This window comes from Hyaloscypha bicolor (genome assembly GCF_002865645.1).
Source record: "Hyaloscypha bicolor E unplaced genomic scaffold K444scaffold_50, whole genome shotgun sequence".
NCBI classification, from domain to species: domain Eukaryota; kingdom Fungi; phylum Ascomycota; class Leotiomycetes; order Helotiales; family Hyaloscyphaceae; genus Hyaloscypha; species Hyaloscypha bicolor.
Genome location: NW_020194552.1, coordinates 1,445,438 through 1,463,271, shown reverse-complemented (window position 1 = coordinate 1,463,271; position 17,834 = coordinate 1,445,438). Strand labels below are relative to the sequence as shown.

Below are 17,834 nucleotides of genomic sequence, written 5' to 3'. Positions count from 1 at the left end.
TAAAGAAATTAACTTTTATAATAAAAGACTTAATAAAATAATAAATTTATTAAAGCTAAGTTTAGGCGAAAGCAATAGCTGCTCGGGTTCAAAAACAGAAATTGAAAATGGTCCCATTAACATTCCGATATGAGACTGGCTGTTCCGAAACTCGTTCGTATCTTTTTACTCCTGCCTCTATCGCAATCCGCCGCTCCTCAACTCACACCAGTTGCACTGACAGGTGGCCCACTAGTTATCGTCGTCCATGGTCCACTTGTTGCAATGCAAACGAATACTCCAGCTTGAAGACCTCCACATCCGCTTCCAACTGCAGGATTATAAGAATAAAAATTCGTGAGACTAATACCCGCGTCAAGTGCGATTTCTAGGCAGTTGTTACCGCTTTCGACGTAGTAGAAGCGGACACAGGAGGATACCATACCCGTTTCTGGCAAATAATGGGAGCTTAGTCTCAAGAATAAAGCTGGAAAGAGAAGGAGTAGGCAAAAAGTAGACGGGATAATGTAACGATTCAACTTACGTATAGGAGAAGGTGTCGGTCCATATGGCGTGCCAGAAGTGATGGTAACAGGAGGCCCCGAAATCCCAATACACACATAATACCCAGCCTGCAGAGTGCCACACGAGGACCCGACGCCCGGATTATAAGAGTAAAAGGTGGTGAGACTGATACCAGCATCAAGTGCAATATCAAAACAGTCATTTCCAGATTTTACCAAGTAGAAACGCTCACAACCCGCACTCATTCCAGGCTAATTGGCGGTGTTAGTTCAAGTAAAATATTGCAGCAATGAAAAAATCAAATAGAAGAGCGTACCTGAGTAGGAGTTGGGGTTGCAACTGAGACAGATACTGCCGAGGATGTCTTGGAGGAGGTCGTCGGTGTGGTCGACAAAGGACCGGAAGTGGTTATGGTTGGTTTCGAACCAGTGCCAGTGCCATTTGATGTTGCATCTACACAGATGTAGTAGTTTGGTAGCAGACCAACACAACCGTCCCCTAAAGCAGGGTTCCAAGCTTCAAGTTCGGCCTCGGAGACTCCATTAGCGATGGCGATTGTGGTACAGTTATCTGTCCTGGTTCGATTGAGTAGTGGTCTTCGAAAAGAAGTTCGAGAGCCTTACGTTGAAACTAACCAAAAGGTGGAACAAGTGCTTGTGATTCCCGGCTGTTCAGGCTGGGGCCCTACGCCATTTGTTGGAAGAGGTGATTGTGTTTTTATTGTTGTAGCCGAAGTTGGGGTCCCCGGAACTATTTTCCAAGGTCAGCTCAGAACACCACTTGTGTAAAATTCTCACAATTCTACGAACCTGCCACACAGTAGTAATCTCCGACCACCAAACCACCACAAGTTGTCCCACCAACAGCAGGATTCCAAGATATGAAATCACTTTCAGAAAAAGTGCCAAAATATTGTGGTATCAAACTGCAAGTATCGCCAGACGTTGCTAGATACCATGCCTTACAACTCGGAGTAATTCCCGATTGTACAGGAGAGGGCAGTATGGAAACGGTGGAGGGGAGTGGAAGAGCGGATCCGTAATTGGCCACGCAGTAGTAATCTCCAACTGTAATATCCCTACAGTCTACACCAGAATTCCAATTTTGAAACTCAGAAGCACCCAAATATCCTAGCATAGACGTGATGCTATCACATGTATCACCCTTCCGGGTTATTAGCATATACAAATTATGAATTCTTTGGACCACACACCTGTTCTGCAAGGTACCATGATTGGCAATCAAAAGGAGCGCCAACTGCTGTTGGTTCAGGCAGAAATGTCGAATTCAATGGTTGAGGGGCAATGTGGGTCCAGGCTGGGAGAATTTGCGAAGTAGCGTTGGGGAGAATTGACTGATCCAATGGAACATCCACGCAGTAAAAATAATTTACATATAGCCCACTGCAGTCGGATCTCACGGCAGGATTCCAGGTGAGGCTGTAGGATTAATTAAAAGACTCAATAGAGGCTGGAATTTGGAACTTACAAATCATCCATCGTGATGAGATGGGAGTAAAGGTTGACGATACCAGTACAATTTTGGCCAGCTTTTGCTTGATAATATCTCAAACCTAGGCAGAGAGTCAAACCGAGTAATGTGTGATGTATGGGGCACGTACATGGAGAAACAATGCCAGGTTGTGTTGGTGTTGGAGGCCAACCAGTTGCTGTAGGAATGGGTGCCAAGCTGGCTGACAACTCACTCCCTATAATTGAGTACGTCCCAACAGCTGTTGAGGAAGCTGTTGCAGCTGTACTTGAACATTTGGCGGTACTCACTCCCACACAGTACGAAAAGCCAGCATCGAAGCCGATAGTGCAGTCATCGCTCACGGAAGGATTCCATGTTAAAAACTCCGCCGGTGTGATCCCATACTTTCCTTCGATTACAAAACATGAGTCACCAGATACTACATCGTAGTAAAGATTGCAGTTGCAAGGTATTCCGCTTAATGTCGGCTTGCTTGGAGCAGTTTCGACCGTTGAAGCACCGGACTTTGTGGTAGAAGTGCTGGGTTTTGCCGTAGTACTGCTGGTCCTGGCTGTGCTCGAGGAAATCCCAACACAATATGAATCACCGACCCAGAAATTGGTAACACAATCTGAGCTCACAGCAGGATTCCAAGCTAGAAACTGCGCATTGGTTATGCCAAACGCAGCTTCAACCTTTGCACAGGTATCTCCCGACACTACATCGTACCATTTGTTGCCTTTCATAAGTCAGCTACTGAGAATGAAGAGTTAGGATTTACCTGCATGTGGATATTGTGCCAGTTTGTTGAGGTTCATTGGGTGATGTCAAAGTTGTGACTCTTCGATTGACCCCCCCGCGAGGGTAGATATCATGAAAGCTCGCCCAGGCAAGAAATACACATAATGCAATAAGCAAGAATATTGAGTGCAATGAGGCCATCGTTGATGAAGGTTTGAAGCTTCGTGGGTTCGAAGAAAAAAATAGCTTCCGAGTAATCGTCCCCGAAGACCTCGGAACTTCAAATCTTGTTTTGTTTGACTTCCAGACCCATCTTATTTCCGAGAATAAAGCCAGAGAGGGCTCAATTTGTTCCTCGTATGTCGTCTGACCGTTAAAGGCACTAACTGAGAGGAGAAAGTAGGGTAGGCGTCAGCTTTGGGTCATACCCTGCTCACATTTTGCGCTTAACAATACTTCTGCTAGTTCACCAGTTGTTTTCCCTCTCCACGGCATCTCCGTGAAGGGGAAGACTCCCCAAATGTCCCTTAGCTCTTCTGCTTTAGTTCAAAGTCGGGAAGAGTTTGCCACTCCGTGATGACGGCAGTATGCTGACATTGATAATGAATAGGAAGAAGGGTGCGCTCTACTCAATACGTTAATAAATTTACGAGGGATTGCCTATTATACTCCAAAATAACTAGTAGTTATTGCCGATTGAACAATTAACTACTTAAGCGAAATTCTGTTTACAAATCTAAAGTTAAAAATAATTTAAAATTTAAGAAAAAAGTAAACTTTTAAAAGAATGTATTTAAAAATTCGTAATAATAAAACGTATTTAATATAGTTTAATATATTATATTAATAAGATCTTTTTATAATAACTTTATATTTAATCTTAAAAGATATTAGATATAAAATTATAGAATTATATAAACTTGCTAATTTATTTAAAAAGAAAATTTAAAAGAAATATTTTTAAGATATTTATTTACTTGATTTTAAATATTAATACTTTTGATTTAATGAACCTTTATTCTAGTCTGCTTTTTCGCAAGTAATATATTATTTTAAAATAAGTTTTTTATTAGCAAACAAGAGGCGTAATTAGTCAATTACTTATATTAGCGAGTAGCGGATTTGGAACTAATGTTGTGTTAAGGGTAAGTTGGTAATTGTAATGTTACGGCGGCCGCTGGTGGAACTCGCCAGGGTACTGATATCGCGGTATAAAGTCATGCGACTTCGGGGCATGCCTGGCCGAGATATACTATTTGTCCACTACAGGCTCAGATTATAGTGGAGGCAGACGCTAGAAGTCCCTGTAAATATAGACTCAAGCCCTGTAAGGCGTTTAAGAGATTAAAATATATTTCTAGAGTATGCTCCTGTAAGTAAGTTTACAGGGACTTGGTCGCTAAAGTGCCCTATAAAACCTCCAAGTTCCAGTATCTAAGCGCTATAGCTACAGGGCACATATACTGAAGGCGCACGACTTTATGCCGCAATATCCGTACAACATTGCTGACGTTCCTAATAATTTACAAGTTGACAATGCTAATCTCGGGTGTTGGCTTGGTGCATTATTACTTGACTGCCGTTGACCTACCATCCTAAAACTAGCCGTAAGACAATCTCCCGTAAGAACCTCGAGCGGGTCGAGCCTTCCTTAACCGCAGTATTGCGATTAGTTAAAGGAACCCCGGAGATTTGAAGTAAGCCCGCTGCTTTTTGCAAAGTAGCAGCGGCCGAACTTGGCCAGAGAAATAAAATTAGGAGCGGGCTATTTAGTGATCCAAACAATTCAGGCACTATTAGAAGGCCTAGCGTTGGAGAGAATAACAAGGAAAGGGAAAGAGAGTGGGGCCAAATGCCGACCAGTCTTGTTGAGAGGGGAAATACGAAGATTGCGGCGGCATAAAGTGACGGGATTACAGGGCATTTACGCTCGCGTAGGGGTCTCAGCGGGCTCCAGGGTGTGGCTTAAGGTACTGCGCCCGCTATAAGCCTTGTAACTCTAGGCCTGAACCCTTAAAACAAGGGCTGTAAGACATTTACAAGGTAGTGGAAGATCTTCAAGGGTTATGGTGCTGCTAGCGGAGCAACCGTAGCGCTCGGACGCTGTGAGAGAGCTATTATAGGACCTTTTAGCGACTTTGCCCCTGTAAGTACAGGGGATATGCCTTCTAAAGATGTGGTACCCCTTGTTTATAATTTACAGCGTGCTTACAGGAGAGTAGCCTGGAGATATAGGGGGCTTTAGTGGGTGAGTGTGGTAGAAAGTGGCCTGAAAGTCGACTTGCGGTACAAATGCCCTGTAATCGCGTCACTTTATGCCGCAATCTTCGTACAGAGTAGAATTGCATTGCTAAAAATCTTCACCCCTCAAACAATGGGAATACCAAGGTCTTGACTTTCACCTCTTCAAATTGTATATGAGAACCTCTAACCCTGCTTGAGTTTATCCAACAAAGCTCGTAGAAGCCACAATAGGTTGTATAACAAGCCTTGATATGGGATTCACCAGAAATTCTGTCTACGAAGGCGGGCGGCATTAAAAATCGTCCAATTTGCTAAGCGAGGGCGGGCATAACGTTGACTCTCACAATATAAAAATTGTCGTAATTCCGTATTATATTTAATTATTGAGAAAATTTCTCAAAAGTTAGATATGCTTCTTTTCTACCTCACAAAGCTATTTTAAAGAGTTTTAGGGGCTGCATTGAGATTTGGTGTGATTTTCCAAAGGTAGCGATTTTGGTGTTCCTCGCTTTTTAGCGGATGGACGATTTTTAATGCCGCCCGCCTTCGTAACACTCCAGATCTGTCACTTTGATCACGAACATTTCCTTTTGATTCTTCCAATTTAGCTAGATACAGCATGATTAGACAGACATATCATTCTTCCGACCCCTTAATAATCCAACAATGTCCAGATTAGTTCCCTAAATGAACAAATCCTTTCATTGCTTACCTGCGGCAGCCCACCACCTGATTAAACATGTGTTGAAAGGGACTGCAAGCTTGGAAGGCAAAACAGGGAGTTGTCTGTGGTGCAGTTGCTGGATAGAGTGACTTCATGTTCTTTACGTCGAATTGGCTGGGGACAAATCTTGGTAGAATCTCGGTGCCGTCCCACAAAGTGTAGACGAGTCTGCCTGTTGCAGGGGTGGTCCCAGGATTGATTCCACCAGCTCTGGACGGGTATATCATGATTGATTTCAAGTCCAGAGGTCCACCAGCCACACCGCTTTCATCCCTCGGTTCCGGTAGAAAATGAGAGGCGGAAAACTCAAACTCAATGGCCTTGCTGTATGATTGACACGCTTCGCCCGCGGATTTTGCTCCCCTAGTTGCTTCCAAAGCAGCAAAATCTTTAAGATTTTGGCAATTGAAGAAAAAGCTTGGCGTCACGGCTGTTCCGCCATACTCTGCTGTCCATACATCGGGACGCTGATGCTCGTGGAGGAGTCCGAAAGCACTACAACAGTTATTAGAACTATCAAGTGCGAGGGCGTAATCAAACTTACTGCCCTATTTCATGTGCATAATTTGCGATTTTATCCCCCATACCTACGTCGTTTCTAGGAATCAACACCATTACTGAACCGTCCGAGTATCTTCCATAGTTTGAGTGCATTGTGCCATCAGAAGAAATTTCAACAGTGAGAGCCCCATTTCCTGGGGAGGAGCAGTCCCCAACCGTCCCTTCTCTGAAATCCTGGACATTTGGGTCAATTCCTGCATCAACCCAGAGTTTCCACGCGGCCTGAAGGCTCAGACGCATGTCGGTACGGTCTGCAGCTCCAGTGATTGAAGCACCCATGCAATAAATTATTGTGCCTCCTGGCCAAAGATCTCCGTACCCAAATCTTCCGGGAACCATCTGCATCCATCTTTTGTCGTGACTTGATTCATTGCGTAAGGTCAATGGTTTGGAAGCTCCTCCTATAATCTTCCCATCGGGAAGTCTTAGAGCCTCCCAAGGATCAGGACATGCGAGTGAGGTGGTGAGGAGAATGAAAACAAGAGTAAGGCGTGATATTTTCAAATACGACTGCCACATAATTGCAATGCTTCTTTGCCAGAAGCTCACCAATTTGGGGATAGAGAAGTGAAGTATTTTGCAAGGTCGTGTTGTCAAAACAATAGGTCCTGATACTGGGACGAAGAAGTCATACTAGTAGGGAAAGTCACTTATTGCGAGCCGTCGGCCGCGATCTCTACGATCTAAGCCGAATCTAGGCCTGGAACAGGCAGGGTACGAATCTGCATCAAGGGGGGCTTGCAGCATACAGGCTTACTTCGGATGATAGTGGGGTCGAGGCCAAGGAACCTAAGGGTACCCAAAGTCTATTAAATTAAATCGACGCTGGGCACCCCTAGCGCATGCCGACCAGACGGACCTCTAGACTATGATGATAGTCCATAAGCACCAGAACCCTTTTTGCATTGTTCCTTCTGTAGTGGAATATCTTAAGATTTGGGTAGGTGAGGCAGGAAATCGCCGCCGGAGATGGTATTACATTTCACTTCCTCGATAAACATCCGCTCTATTCACGGAAAAGCTTTAAGTGCTTATTAGAGCAGTCCATAACTCAAAATGAATTTATATAATCAAAATTATCAAATACATGATTCTGAATGAGTCCATTAAGATTTACTATTGGACTGTGCTGAGTCTTTGAAGGGTTGCGTACTAACAATGTGAACTATTGCCTCCCAGCGGGATGTGATGGACTGTCTCTGGGGACCTTCAAATCGGAATATCATTACTCAACAACACAGCCTGAGAGCTTGTTTTGAAACCCTGTATAACAAGAAGAAATACACCGCTTCCTCCATGTTTCCTTAGCTCCTCCTCACTCTGGACCGCCTTGATGTTTTTGCATCGAGGGCAGCTTGAGCATTGCCAGTGAATCCTGAGGTCTTGAAAGTCCCCAAGTCTGGCCCGGTGTCTGAGTGATCCAGAGCTGGAAATACAGTACGTGGGGCCAATCCAAGGGCTGCCCCTAAAGCGTTGATAGCGCTTCCAGTCTGGTCATCCAAATCTGCAGCCCAGACAAGCACACTGAAGATTATGGTCAGAGGAAGACGATACAACCAGAGAATTCTTACATACCCTCCAATACATTTCCCGTTAGCATATTCCATCTTCATCTTCAGAGTTTGAGTGTCATCGTAAGAGACCCATTGGTTTGTGTCCCAGGTCACGATTTCGATTGCAGCTACGGGATCTAATGTTACGGTTGCGCCAGCAGCAATTATTTGTTCAATCTCTTGATAAGAAAGAATGCCAGCAGAAGCGGTACAAGGCCCAGGATTCTAATGAAAATTAGCTATGCCTTCGGAGGGCTGCTTCGAAAACGTACTCCGCCGCCGGAGAAAGGACATCCGGCTTTCAAGCAAGATGGATCACTCATTGTGAAGCCTGCGACAAGATCAATTCGAGTCTCTATAAATCGAACTGGAACTTACTTCTTCCGTAGAATCCAATGCCCATGTTTACACGAGCTGGGTTGATATTATTTCTCCATAACAGGTCCATCGTCTGATTAATTTCTGTCAGATTTGTGTGTGCAAGCGCTACAGCGCCAATGTAAGGATCCGTTCCATCCCACGTCCCGTGAAGGTCGTACGTCATTATATTAAACCAATCTACAATAGGATCTATTGAGACAATGTCGAAATTCCGCATGTACCAGTAGGACGAGGGCTGGATTTGTTAGTCTGTTGTACTAGATCATTTTTGAACAGTCCGCGTCCTTGGACCTACCAAAGTAATTGATAATCCAAACAAAAATCCGCTCGAATTAAGGGCATTTCGAAGATTCCGCAGGAATGTTGGTAAATTGGCGAAATCTGCCTCGTTGCCTCCTCTTTCGGGGGCCACGGGATATTCCCAGTCAAGGTCAACCCCGTCAAACCCGTAATTTGACATGAAGGAAATCAGGGAAGCAAAGAATTCATTTTGAGCCTCGATAGATGATGCCAGAGTCGAGAAAGTATTAGCTGTTGGTCCTGGATCATTGAAAGACCATCCACCAATACTGATCCAAATCTTCAGGCCTGGATCTTTGCCTTTTAGGGCGATAATCTGGGGATATAGAGTTCCTGTAAAGGAATCCATGGCAACAACTTGAAAGCTTGAGGGATCAATTGATGCAAAGGCATAATTAATGTGGGTGTATATTCCCAGTGGGATTTGATCCGGCGTAAAGGCTAGGTTGGTCAACTTATCTGTTCAAAGTTGGCAGGTATTTTCACATACTTTCACAGGTGTTTTCTTCGCTCCAGCCCTCATAGTAACCAACAATCCTCCCAGCAGCGCTATTTCCGTCACAAAAAGGCTCTGGAACCTGGGAACTTCCACAAAATTCCTCTGTTGTACCCTGAAAACTTGCTTAGCAATTAAGCTTCATATAGACGCCCATAACGTACACAAAATCCAAATCTACTGCAACAAACTTTGAGAGGACAGGAGGACGCATTAACATAAATGGGATCCCATCCTCCTGGATTACACTCAGCTTTGTAGTCACAGTTTGCAACACAGCTAGTTCCGCAAAAATCTGGGCCTGAAAATGTGAACATTGTGAAGATAGATTTCTGGGCATGCATACCTGTTCCACAAATGAAACTGTTTCCAACCGTTAGTACAATTCAAAGATGCAGCGCTCCTTGGTATGCCAACTTACGGATTATTTGCTAAACCCCCATTGCCGCAACAACCCACCGAACAAGGGTTCGATGGACTACAACTAGTGCTTTGAGCTGTTGCGAAGGAAACACACAATAGAAAAGCAGCAGCTATTTTCAAGTGACTGCGCACCATTGCTTCCTAAGTTGGTCGCGAGGAAGAGAATACACAGTATGGTGACAGTGAACACTTCGTCGCACAACCAGGAAACTCAGAATTATCGACAAGAAGATGTGTTGAGTTGAGGAAAATGATAATCCTCTAGAATTTTACAAAGGCAGCTTGAATATCCTGCTGATGGACTTGATAATCTTGCGGCGGTCCTGCCAAGCTTGTCTGCACGTACCTTACCAAACTAGTGCATCTTCCGTGCAGTTACAGAAGAGTATCGGCCGACGAACGGAGGCCTCCAAAGGCAAGGGATCAAGCTCTAGTTAACTCCTCCAATGCTTACTCCGTAATTTATCTACTCGTACCCAAATAGCCGTAGCGAGACTTGAGGCGGAAAAAGGGTGTTCAAACCGATTCCGGTGATTTTCTTGCCCGTGCCTGCCCGGACACCCCCTGCCTCGTTACGGCTGTTTGGGTTGTTAATAAGTAAATTGTGCAGCTCTGGGTGAGCCTGCGGCCGCCAATAGTTGCACCTGCATGCATATTGATCGAAGCTCGATCGCGGCCCTGAGCTAAATCAGCACAAAAAAGAGCTTCACAAGCATTCGCACAGCTATAAAACTAAGCTTATCAACAAAGGTGGCGGGCTGGCTGGGGTTTCAAATTAGTAGTCGTCCGATCTCTTGCCCTACCCTGACATGCTACATGCATGAACACCGCACCTCGGATGTTCTCCTTGTTCGGGTGGTATTAGGGGGGGAAACATGGTGGGTAAGCAGTAAAACAACATGATTATGATGAAATAGTGTAGAGAAAAACATCGTGAGCATGTGAGCAACGATTTTGGTGTTAGCGCTTACTGAAGCTCTATCTAGACTATGATCCTGCGGAAAGCACGGGGGCGTGGATGAGTGTCTCTCCGTTCTGTTTCGGTCCTTGCAATGCTTCTTGTTGGGAATTTGGAATTGGCTTTCCCCCCTGGGAGTAGGGATGTTTGAGTAAAACTACTTTCTCATTTCGGAGCGGTATGTTGGATGCTCGCAGAAACTCCTGAAAGTCAGCTTATTTTATTTGCAACTTATCTCAACTTATTCATGTTGTTCCAGTCCCCTCATCCCTTCGCGCTGCACTTCCATTTTCAATCTGTCAATCGTACGCTTGCTTACGTAGCTGTCGACGATGTTATTCATTCTCTTACTCTCGTTGCTTCATGTTGTATTTTTTCGTCTGGTTTCTGCACAAGCATACGATGACTTCTCATGGGTGAAGAGCTTTGCTGCGATTGGAGATTCCTTCACAGCTGGAATTGGCTCGGGGAGCCTATATAGCGATGCTCAATCGGACGTCGACTGTTCCAGATACGACTATTCGTATCCAATTCTCATGCACAGATTTCTTCCCAATGTTCAGAACTTCCAATACTTAGCATGTTCTGGGGATACGTCTGCGGATATCATGGGCCAGATTGACGCAATGAACCCAGGACAAGATTTGGTTGTTTTGACTGCTGGAGGAAATGACTTGTGCTTGGTGAGTTTGCCATGTTCATTCTCCTCTATCCACGCGTTGAAGGAGTTACAAGAAACTGATCGGAGTGCCAGTCAAGCATCATTACAACATGCATTGTAAACAGATTCTCCTCGGAAAGCGCTTGCCAAAATATAATGTCCCAAGCGACCCAAAATGCCAATTCGTTTTTAGGAACCAATATCGAAGCTCTTATTCAAGCAATCGATACGAAAATGAATAAAAATGGAGTAATTGTACTTAGCACTTACGCGCCGTAAGACTTTCTCCCCTGCCATTTTGAAAGAGTGTCCAGTGCCGTGACATGGGAATCACCAGAGGGCAAAAAGAGCGAGAGCTGACGTCTTAACTACCAAGTTATTTCAACGCAGAAACCACAGCCTGCGGAACCACAGAGAACTGGGGATGGCCATTCGGCGGCCTGAAATTGACCACAGACCACCGTTCCCAATTCAACAACCTTGTCAGCCTCACAAACTTCTTCCTCTCAGATGCAGCCATATTCGTAAAAGTCAGCAATGCCAAAGTAATGGTATCAGATTGGAGTCCGTGGCCGCAACTGATGAACGGGCAATTCTGCGAGCCCGGGGCTTCTCCAAACCCGAACCATCCTTCCAATGCTGGTGTTATGTTCTTCAAATGGGATACTACACCGGCCAACCTGGATCAGGTTCCCGTTGGACCTTTACGCATCAGAGGAAATGATTCATCCTCTGGGGAAGTAGAACTTGACGCAATGAGGATGGAACAGCTGGATTATATGCACGCCATTGAACTGGGAGCTTGGATGGAAGAATCAATCTTAGAAAAACAGAGGGAGAAGGAAGCGAAAAGAGACCTCCACGCACTCGCTAAACGGGGGATCACGGCTCCGAACTGCCCCACCAGCGGCACCCTATCCAATGTTGTCCAGTACTTTCTCACTGATGAGACCGGGAAAATCTTCCATCCCAACAAACTTGGACACGAAGCTATGGCCGGCTTTGCAATTGACCAGGTTCGGATTGCTCGTGCTGACATTCTAGGAATCTCGCCGCCTGGCTGCGCTGCAAGCGCCTTGACATGGTAGGTTTTTCTCGAATCTCTCAAAGCCGTCCCTTCTTTGGCGGGCCTAGACAGAATTTCAAGCATTCGGTACTAAGTTTGCAACAGCTTCCAGACTCTCAGTTCCAAAGCATACGCAAGCGCCTACTCACTCTACTCCAACACAGCCGACTTCTGCAGTTCCGTCGCCTCAGGCCACCCCACCAACGTAGCCAACTGGCCCTACAGCAAGCCCTACAATGTCGGTACACCAGACGAAAGCGTATGGCTCCTGCAACTCAGCAACGGCGCCAGCAGCTTCGACGAAAATCAATGCAACATGGCCATGAACCAAATTCTTGACGGCTGCGATGGCTCCAGCTCAAATCCGATGAACTGGAAGTTTGGGGGAAGTAATGTGCTCGGAAGTTATACATATAGTATCAGCCCTAAGCGGACGAATAGACCGTTCCCGCCGCCGACAGCTCCAAAGCAGTCTTGCAAGAGTTGGTATAAACTTGTTTTGGATGCATATGATATCTACGGTGCTGGGGTAAATCATCCACTTCTTTTTTTAAACATCACGACCGAGGGCAATTGCGCTAAATTATCTTTAGTGGGCATCTTGGGACTGGGGCCAACAGTCTCTCCGTCCCAACTCAACTTCATGCTTCGGTCTTGGTATCACCAATTGGAATTTCCAGTACTTCGATGAGCCAGACGAGAATGGGTATGAATGGCATGCGTGGTTCAACTCACCAATCTGGACGAGATCGCGATGTTTCAACAATAATAAAGTGCAGAACGCAGCTGGTGGCGGCGACCAAGGCGGATGTGGTGGTAATGGATAATTTGTCACTAAATTAGCTGTGTTTAATATCACTACGATCGGCGCCGCAACTGGACATCTCCAAAACCGAGTCCTTTCTTTAGACTTGAGCAGTCGCTGGTCTAACCTGAGCTGACGCCTGAGCCATTTGCCTCACGTCTTGCTTATCGCGGTTTTCAAAGAGCTGATTGGGCCGCATTTTGCGAGCTGTATTGAAATGGGATCAATATATTAATACAAAAGCGATATATTGAAGGTTAACGATGCGTAGAATAACTAGATACAGTAGAGTAAAGATAAAAACAGTAGAGAAAGTGTCCAAAGAGTCTTTATTCCCATTATTCATTAGCAATATAAATAATGCCAAGTCTACTTTTTCCGATATATTATAAATTAGCTAATAAAGCAAATAACTAAATTAATAATATATAGTAAGCTTAGTAAGATTTACAAATAACGAATTACAAATAGAAGTAAAAAGTACTAAATTAATAATTAAGTCTAATATTAAAAAAAGTAGTAAGCTAGTTAAGATATTATATTACTAATTTAATATATTTCTTTATAATTAAAGCTTAATATTAATAAAACTAATAAGCTTTTAGTTTTAATTATAATAATTCGAAAGCTAGTTCAAAATTTAATTTAATAAAAATATTAGCTATTATTTCTTTTATAATTATATACTTGAAATTAATTTCTTTATTATTAATATTGTTTTTAATAAAATAATAGTTAATATTAATATCCTTATTTTTTTCTTTCTTTTAAAAATAGGGCATTTATACTAAATTTAAAATATTTTAAATATTTGATTTTAATTTAATTTAGCTTTAGTTATAAGGCTTTCTTAATTACTAGTATTAAAGTAATATATTTAATTATAATAATAACTATAATAAAAAGTTTTACTTAATATTAGTTTAGCTAATAAAATTATTAAAAATAAAATAAAAACTATATTAGAATTTAATTTTTAATTTTATAAATTACTTTTATTTTTTAATATATATTTTCTTTAAAATAAATTCAAGTAATTAACTTAAAATTTATTTAGTATTATAATAATAATATAATAATATAAGCGAGAAATTATAATAAAACAAAAATTAATATAAAATATATTAGAATATAAGATATAATTTAATAATAAAAATATAAATATAAATAATAAAATATAAATAATAAAATATAAATAATAAAATATAAATAATAAAATATAAATAATAAAATATAAATAATAAATATAAATAATAAAATATAAATAATAAAATATAAATAATAAAATATAAATAATAAAATATAAATAATAAAATATAAATAATAAAATATAAATAATAAAATATAAATAATAAAATATAAAGAATATATATATATATCTAGAATTATAAAAAAAGCTATCTTCCTTATATAATTTCAATAAGTTATATATAAATGACTCTACTTTTTATTATAGAATTAAAACTAGAAAACTATTAAAATAATGCGATTTTTATAACATATAAATTACTACTATATTATACTAATTTTTATACTTTAAATAATACCTATAATATCTACTAGTTCTATATAGAAATTCTTTAATATTTCTATAAAATTTACAAAATCATTTTTAAATAATTATAAAGAAAATAATATAAAATTATAAAATTATAAGATCTTAAAGCTATAAATCGCGAATAAGAGGTTTTATTCTTTTAAGGCTTATTTCTTGGTCTTATAAAAGCTCTCTTACTAAATGGCCTTATAGCAATTACTATTATAGTATCTAAGTACTATAATTGCTTTACTAATAGCGCTATAACCCTTAATAATCTTCCGGAACCTTGCAAATGTTTTATAGCATCTCACAATATAGATTTAGGGTTAATTGCCTGGAGTTATAAGGCCTTGAAGCGGGCACAGCTCCCTAATTTGCGCGCTATAAGGAAAGGAGGGTCAAAATGCCCTGAAATCCCGTTACTTGATGCCGTGATCTCCGTATCGTGACTCATTAAAATTAAAATTATATTTTCAGTATAAGTGGGCACCGGCTCGGCAAGTGAAAATAAAGGCCCCGATGGTGGTACAAGCGACTTCCGAGACTCAGATTGATTACGGCCAGCGAATCAGGCGCTGATGGCGGGTTTCGCTGATCATCCCAATCTCCCAAAAACCGTATTTGGCATGCCCCCTTCACGCCCGCAAATCAAGGATGTTTCCGTTATTTCGGTTTCTTCGGATATCATGTTCTGGAATCCGCTGGGACCACTAAGGATTCCTGCCCTGACTCGAGTCGCGGATTAATATGAGTAAAACAAGCTCCAGGGCTTCGCCCTCAAACTCTCTTCTTTGTTCATAATGACCTACAGCCTAAAATAAGGCTAATCACCAGTAAAGTTACATAGTCTCTTTAATCTATTGGTATTTGAGGGGCATTAGCTTTTTGGGGGATGAGTATTGTATATATCTTGAACTCCTTTTCTCATGCATTGAATCATCGCTGTTCTTCGTCGACACTTGTACTCCCTTTTTATAAGCTTAGTATAGTCATTCATTTCTACTACTGCTGTTTCACACGATCTCGCGATTATCACAATGCATTGCACTTCGATCCTTTCTCTTTTTTTGTCGGTTGGCTTTGCCATTGCGAGTCCAACTGCGTCAGGCTCTCCTAGTTACACGTGTGCAAAGAGTGCCGGTATGCGCGCAGTTGGTTATTTTGGAAACTGGGTATGTGAAAAAGATTCAAGTCACGGTCTAATCCCAAAATTTATGTGTTTCCCAGGACATCTATGCCCGAAATTTCAAAGTCACAGACATCCAGGCTACCCAACTCACGCACGTCGCCTACTCTTTCATGAACATCAATACCACAACTGGCGAAGTGTAATCGACCCCTTTAACTAGTAGAAGATCCTATCTAATGGAATACTAGTTTCCTGTCCGACGAATGGGCAGACCTCCAAATATCTTACCCAGGCGACAACACCTCCGAGAACGGAACCAACGTGTACGGCGGAATAAAGCAACTTTACCTCCTCAAAAAAGCCAATCGCTCCCTTAAAACCTTGATGGTAATAGGCGGCGCCACTTACTCACCAAACATCATTCCTGTCCTGGCCTCCGACTCCCTCCGCGCCAATTTCGCCAAGACAGCTATCTCACTCATGACCGACCTCGGCTTCGACGGAATAGACGTGGACTACGAATACGTGACTGACTCGACCCAAGCCGCACAAATGGTCGATCTCCTGAAGAAGCTGCGAGAGGGGATGGACGCCTACTCTATCCGCACTTGCTCTCCATCCTTTTTGCTCTCCTACGCCTCACCCGCCGGACCAGACAAGTACAAACAGCTCGACTTCAAGGGCATGGATCAATATCTCGATTTCTGGAACTACATGGGTTTCGATTACGTCGGTTCTTGGGATAAGATCGCTGGGCATCAGGCCAATGTTTTCCAGGATTTGCAGATCCCAGCTGCGACACCGTTTAATACTACTTCGGCGATGGCGTATTATACTCTGGTTGGCGGTATCTGTCCCTCGAAAATCAATCTGGGTTCTCCACTATACGGACGCGCGTTTGCAGGTACCGGCGGCCCTGGGAAGCCATTCAATGGGACTGGCACAACGGGGAGTTTCGGCCTTGCTGGGGTGTGGGATTACAAGGCTTTGCCTGCACCAGGATATAATTCTAAAGTAATTAGTCTCGACAAGGTTGGAGCATCGTATAGCTATGATTCTGCGAAGAAGTATATGGTTAGCTATGATACCCCCGAGATCGCGAAGGTAAAGGCGCAGTTTGTGAAGGGGATGGGGCTAGGAGGGAGTTCGTGGTGGGAGGTTAGCATGGATAAAAGCGGTGTAGATAGTTTGATTGGGACTACGATCAAGACGTTTGGGGGGGTTAAGGGGCTGGAGAATAGTTTGAATTATTTGAGCTATCCAGAGAGTAAGTACGATAATTTGAGGAACGGGATGTAAACTTAGCCCTAAGGCTTAAATGGGCTTTAAGCCTTTAAGTATAGGTTTTAATTAGAAAACCTAAGTTACAATTATTACATATTTCCAATATTCTTTTCGAGAGGCTGTCATGGTAGTAGAGTGAGGAGATGTTGAATACCCGGCCGACATTCTCGACGTATTGCGAGATCGATTCATGACCTACAGCAGCAGCGCTCCAATAAACTGGGCCTTGAAGTTTCGAGCATATGGAAAGAAGATCCGAGATACTACGGCAAGCCTAGGCCATATCATTTGATCTGAAGATGGGAAGACTTTGTCTTACAAAGACACGGAACTTGAAATGACGAAGTTTCAAGATTTTATTCGAAATCAGGTTAACCTTGCCTAATACGAACTCGAGGACCTGCTTCTCATACATACCTACGAGGCTAGAGGACATTGTCCCTACACTTGTTTTTCGAGACCTTAAGGATGACCCAACAAATAATAAACGGGGTTGGAGCTTCCAAGATGACCCACTGAACCAAATGTAACGCAGCAAAGAGCGCTGGCTGCTTAATCGGGTGCTTGACCACGACTGGGTTCAGGGGGAGTTCTTTCAAAAGCGGGAATCGGGGAGATAGCATAGGCCAGTAGCTGCGCTATATCATCGCCGCATTAACCGCTTCTTAGAGCGGCCTCTACTCCTTTTTCATATTACATCTGGCCCGCCTGCAATAGGGACTGAGCTACCGGCCTCCGGCTATGGAATACCCTGTACGGTATACGGCCGAATATCTTTATTAAGGACGGCTTTATCAGTTTCGTAACCTTATATTATAAAGGATATAGTATTTGCAGGTCAATAAAGATGTTCCACTATTACCTTTTACGTGAGGTTAGTAAGCTTTTTGTTTACTATACCTGGCTTGTACGACTGTTCTATAACCAGCCCGGTCTACTAGTCTTCAACACTGCAATGCTACAGTCTTCGTTCTTGTGGGCTCGGAGGGAT

General features: G+C 42.7%; 5 protein-coding genes across 5 annotated transcripts; 2 read left to right on the top strand and 3 right to left on the bottom strand.

Annotated features, from left to right (window-relative positions):
- Positions 1-197: 197 nt before the first annotated feature.
- On the bottom strand, positions 198-2,795 carry K444DRAFT_626784 (carbohydrate-binding module family 50 protein; the record flags this gene model as incomplete). Its single annotated transcript, XM_024882703.1, has 9 exons — positions 198-466; positions 524-755; positions 821-1,079; positions 1,140-1,254; positions 1,314-1,668; positions 1,718-1,943; positions 1,993-2,077; positions 2,126-2,716; positions 2,759-2,795. 9 exons carry the CDS (start codon positions 2,793-2,795, stop codon positions 198-200), a joined length of 2,169 nt encoding a protein of 722 aa, XP_024740636.1.
- Positions 2,796-5,670: 2,875 nt separating this feature from the next.
- K444DRAFT_626783 (uncharacterized protein) lies at positions 5,671-6,766 on the bottom strand (the record flags this gene model as incomplete). Its single annotated transcript, XM_024882702.1, has 2 exons — positions 5,671-6,181; positions 6,231-6,766. 2 exons carry the CDS (start codon positions 6,764-6,766, stop codon positions 5,671-5,673), a joined length of 1,047 nt encoding a protein of 348 aa, XP_024740635.1.
- Positions 6,767-7,701: 935 nt separating this feature from the next.
- On the bottom strand, positions 7,702-9,463 carry K444DRAFT_492695 (glycoside hydrolase family 18 protein; the record flags this gene model as incomplete). Its single annotated transcript, XM_024873224.1, has 8 exons — positions 7,702-7,771; positions 7,823-8,025; positions 8,073-8,131; positions 8,179-8,416; positions 8,477-8,922; positions 8,972-9,092; positions 9,142-9,323; positions 9,415-9,463. Coding segments are annotated over 8 exons (1,368 nt in total), but the record flags the coding sequence as incomplete, so codon positions are not given.
- A 1,227-nt stretch (positions 9,464-10,690) lies between these two features.
- On the top strand, positions 10,691-12,912 carry K444DRAFT_584641 (SGNH hydrolase; the record flags this gene model as incomplete). Its single annotated transcript, XM_024877880.1, has 5 exons — positions 10,691-11,041; positions 11,113-11,294; positions 11,396-12,103; positions 12,191-12,614; positions 12,679-12,912. 5 exons carry the CDS (start codon positions 10,691-10,693, stop codon positions 12,910-12,912), a joined length of 1,899 nt encoding a protein of 632 aa, XP_024740633.1.
- Positions 12,913-15,467: 2,555 nt separating this feature from the next.
- On the top strand, positions 15,468-16,858 carry K444DRAFT_641429 (glycoside hydrolase family 18 protein; the record flags this gene model as incomplete). Its single annotated transcript, XM_024884619.1, has 3 exons — positions 15,468-15,602; positions 15,658-15,758; positions 15,808-16,858. 3 exons carry the CDS (start codon positions 15,468-15,470, stop codon positions 16,856-16,858), a joined length of 1,287 nt encoding a protein of 428 aa, XP_024740632.1.
- Positions 16,859-17,834: the final 976 nt, after the last annotated feature.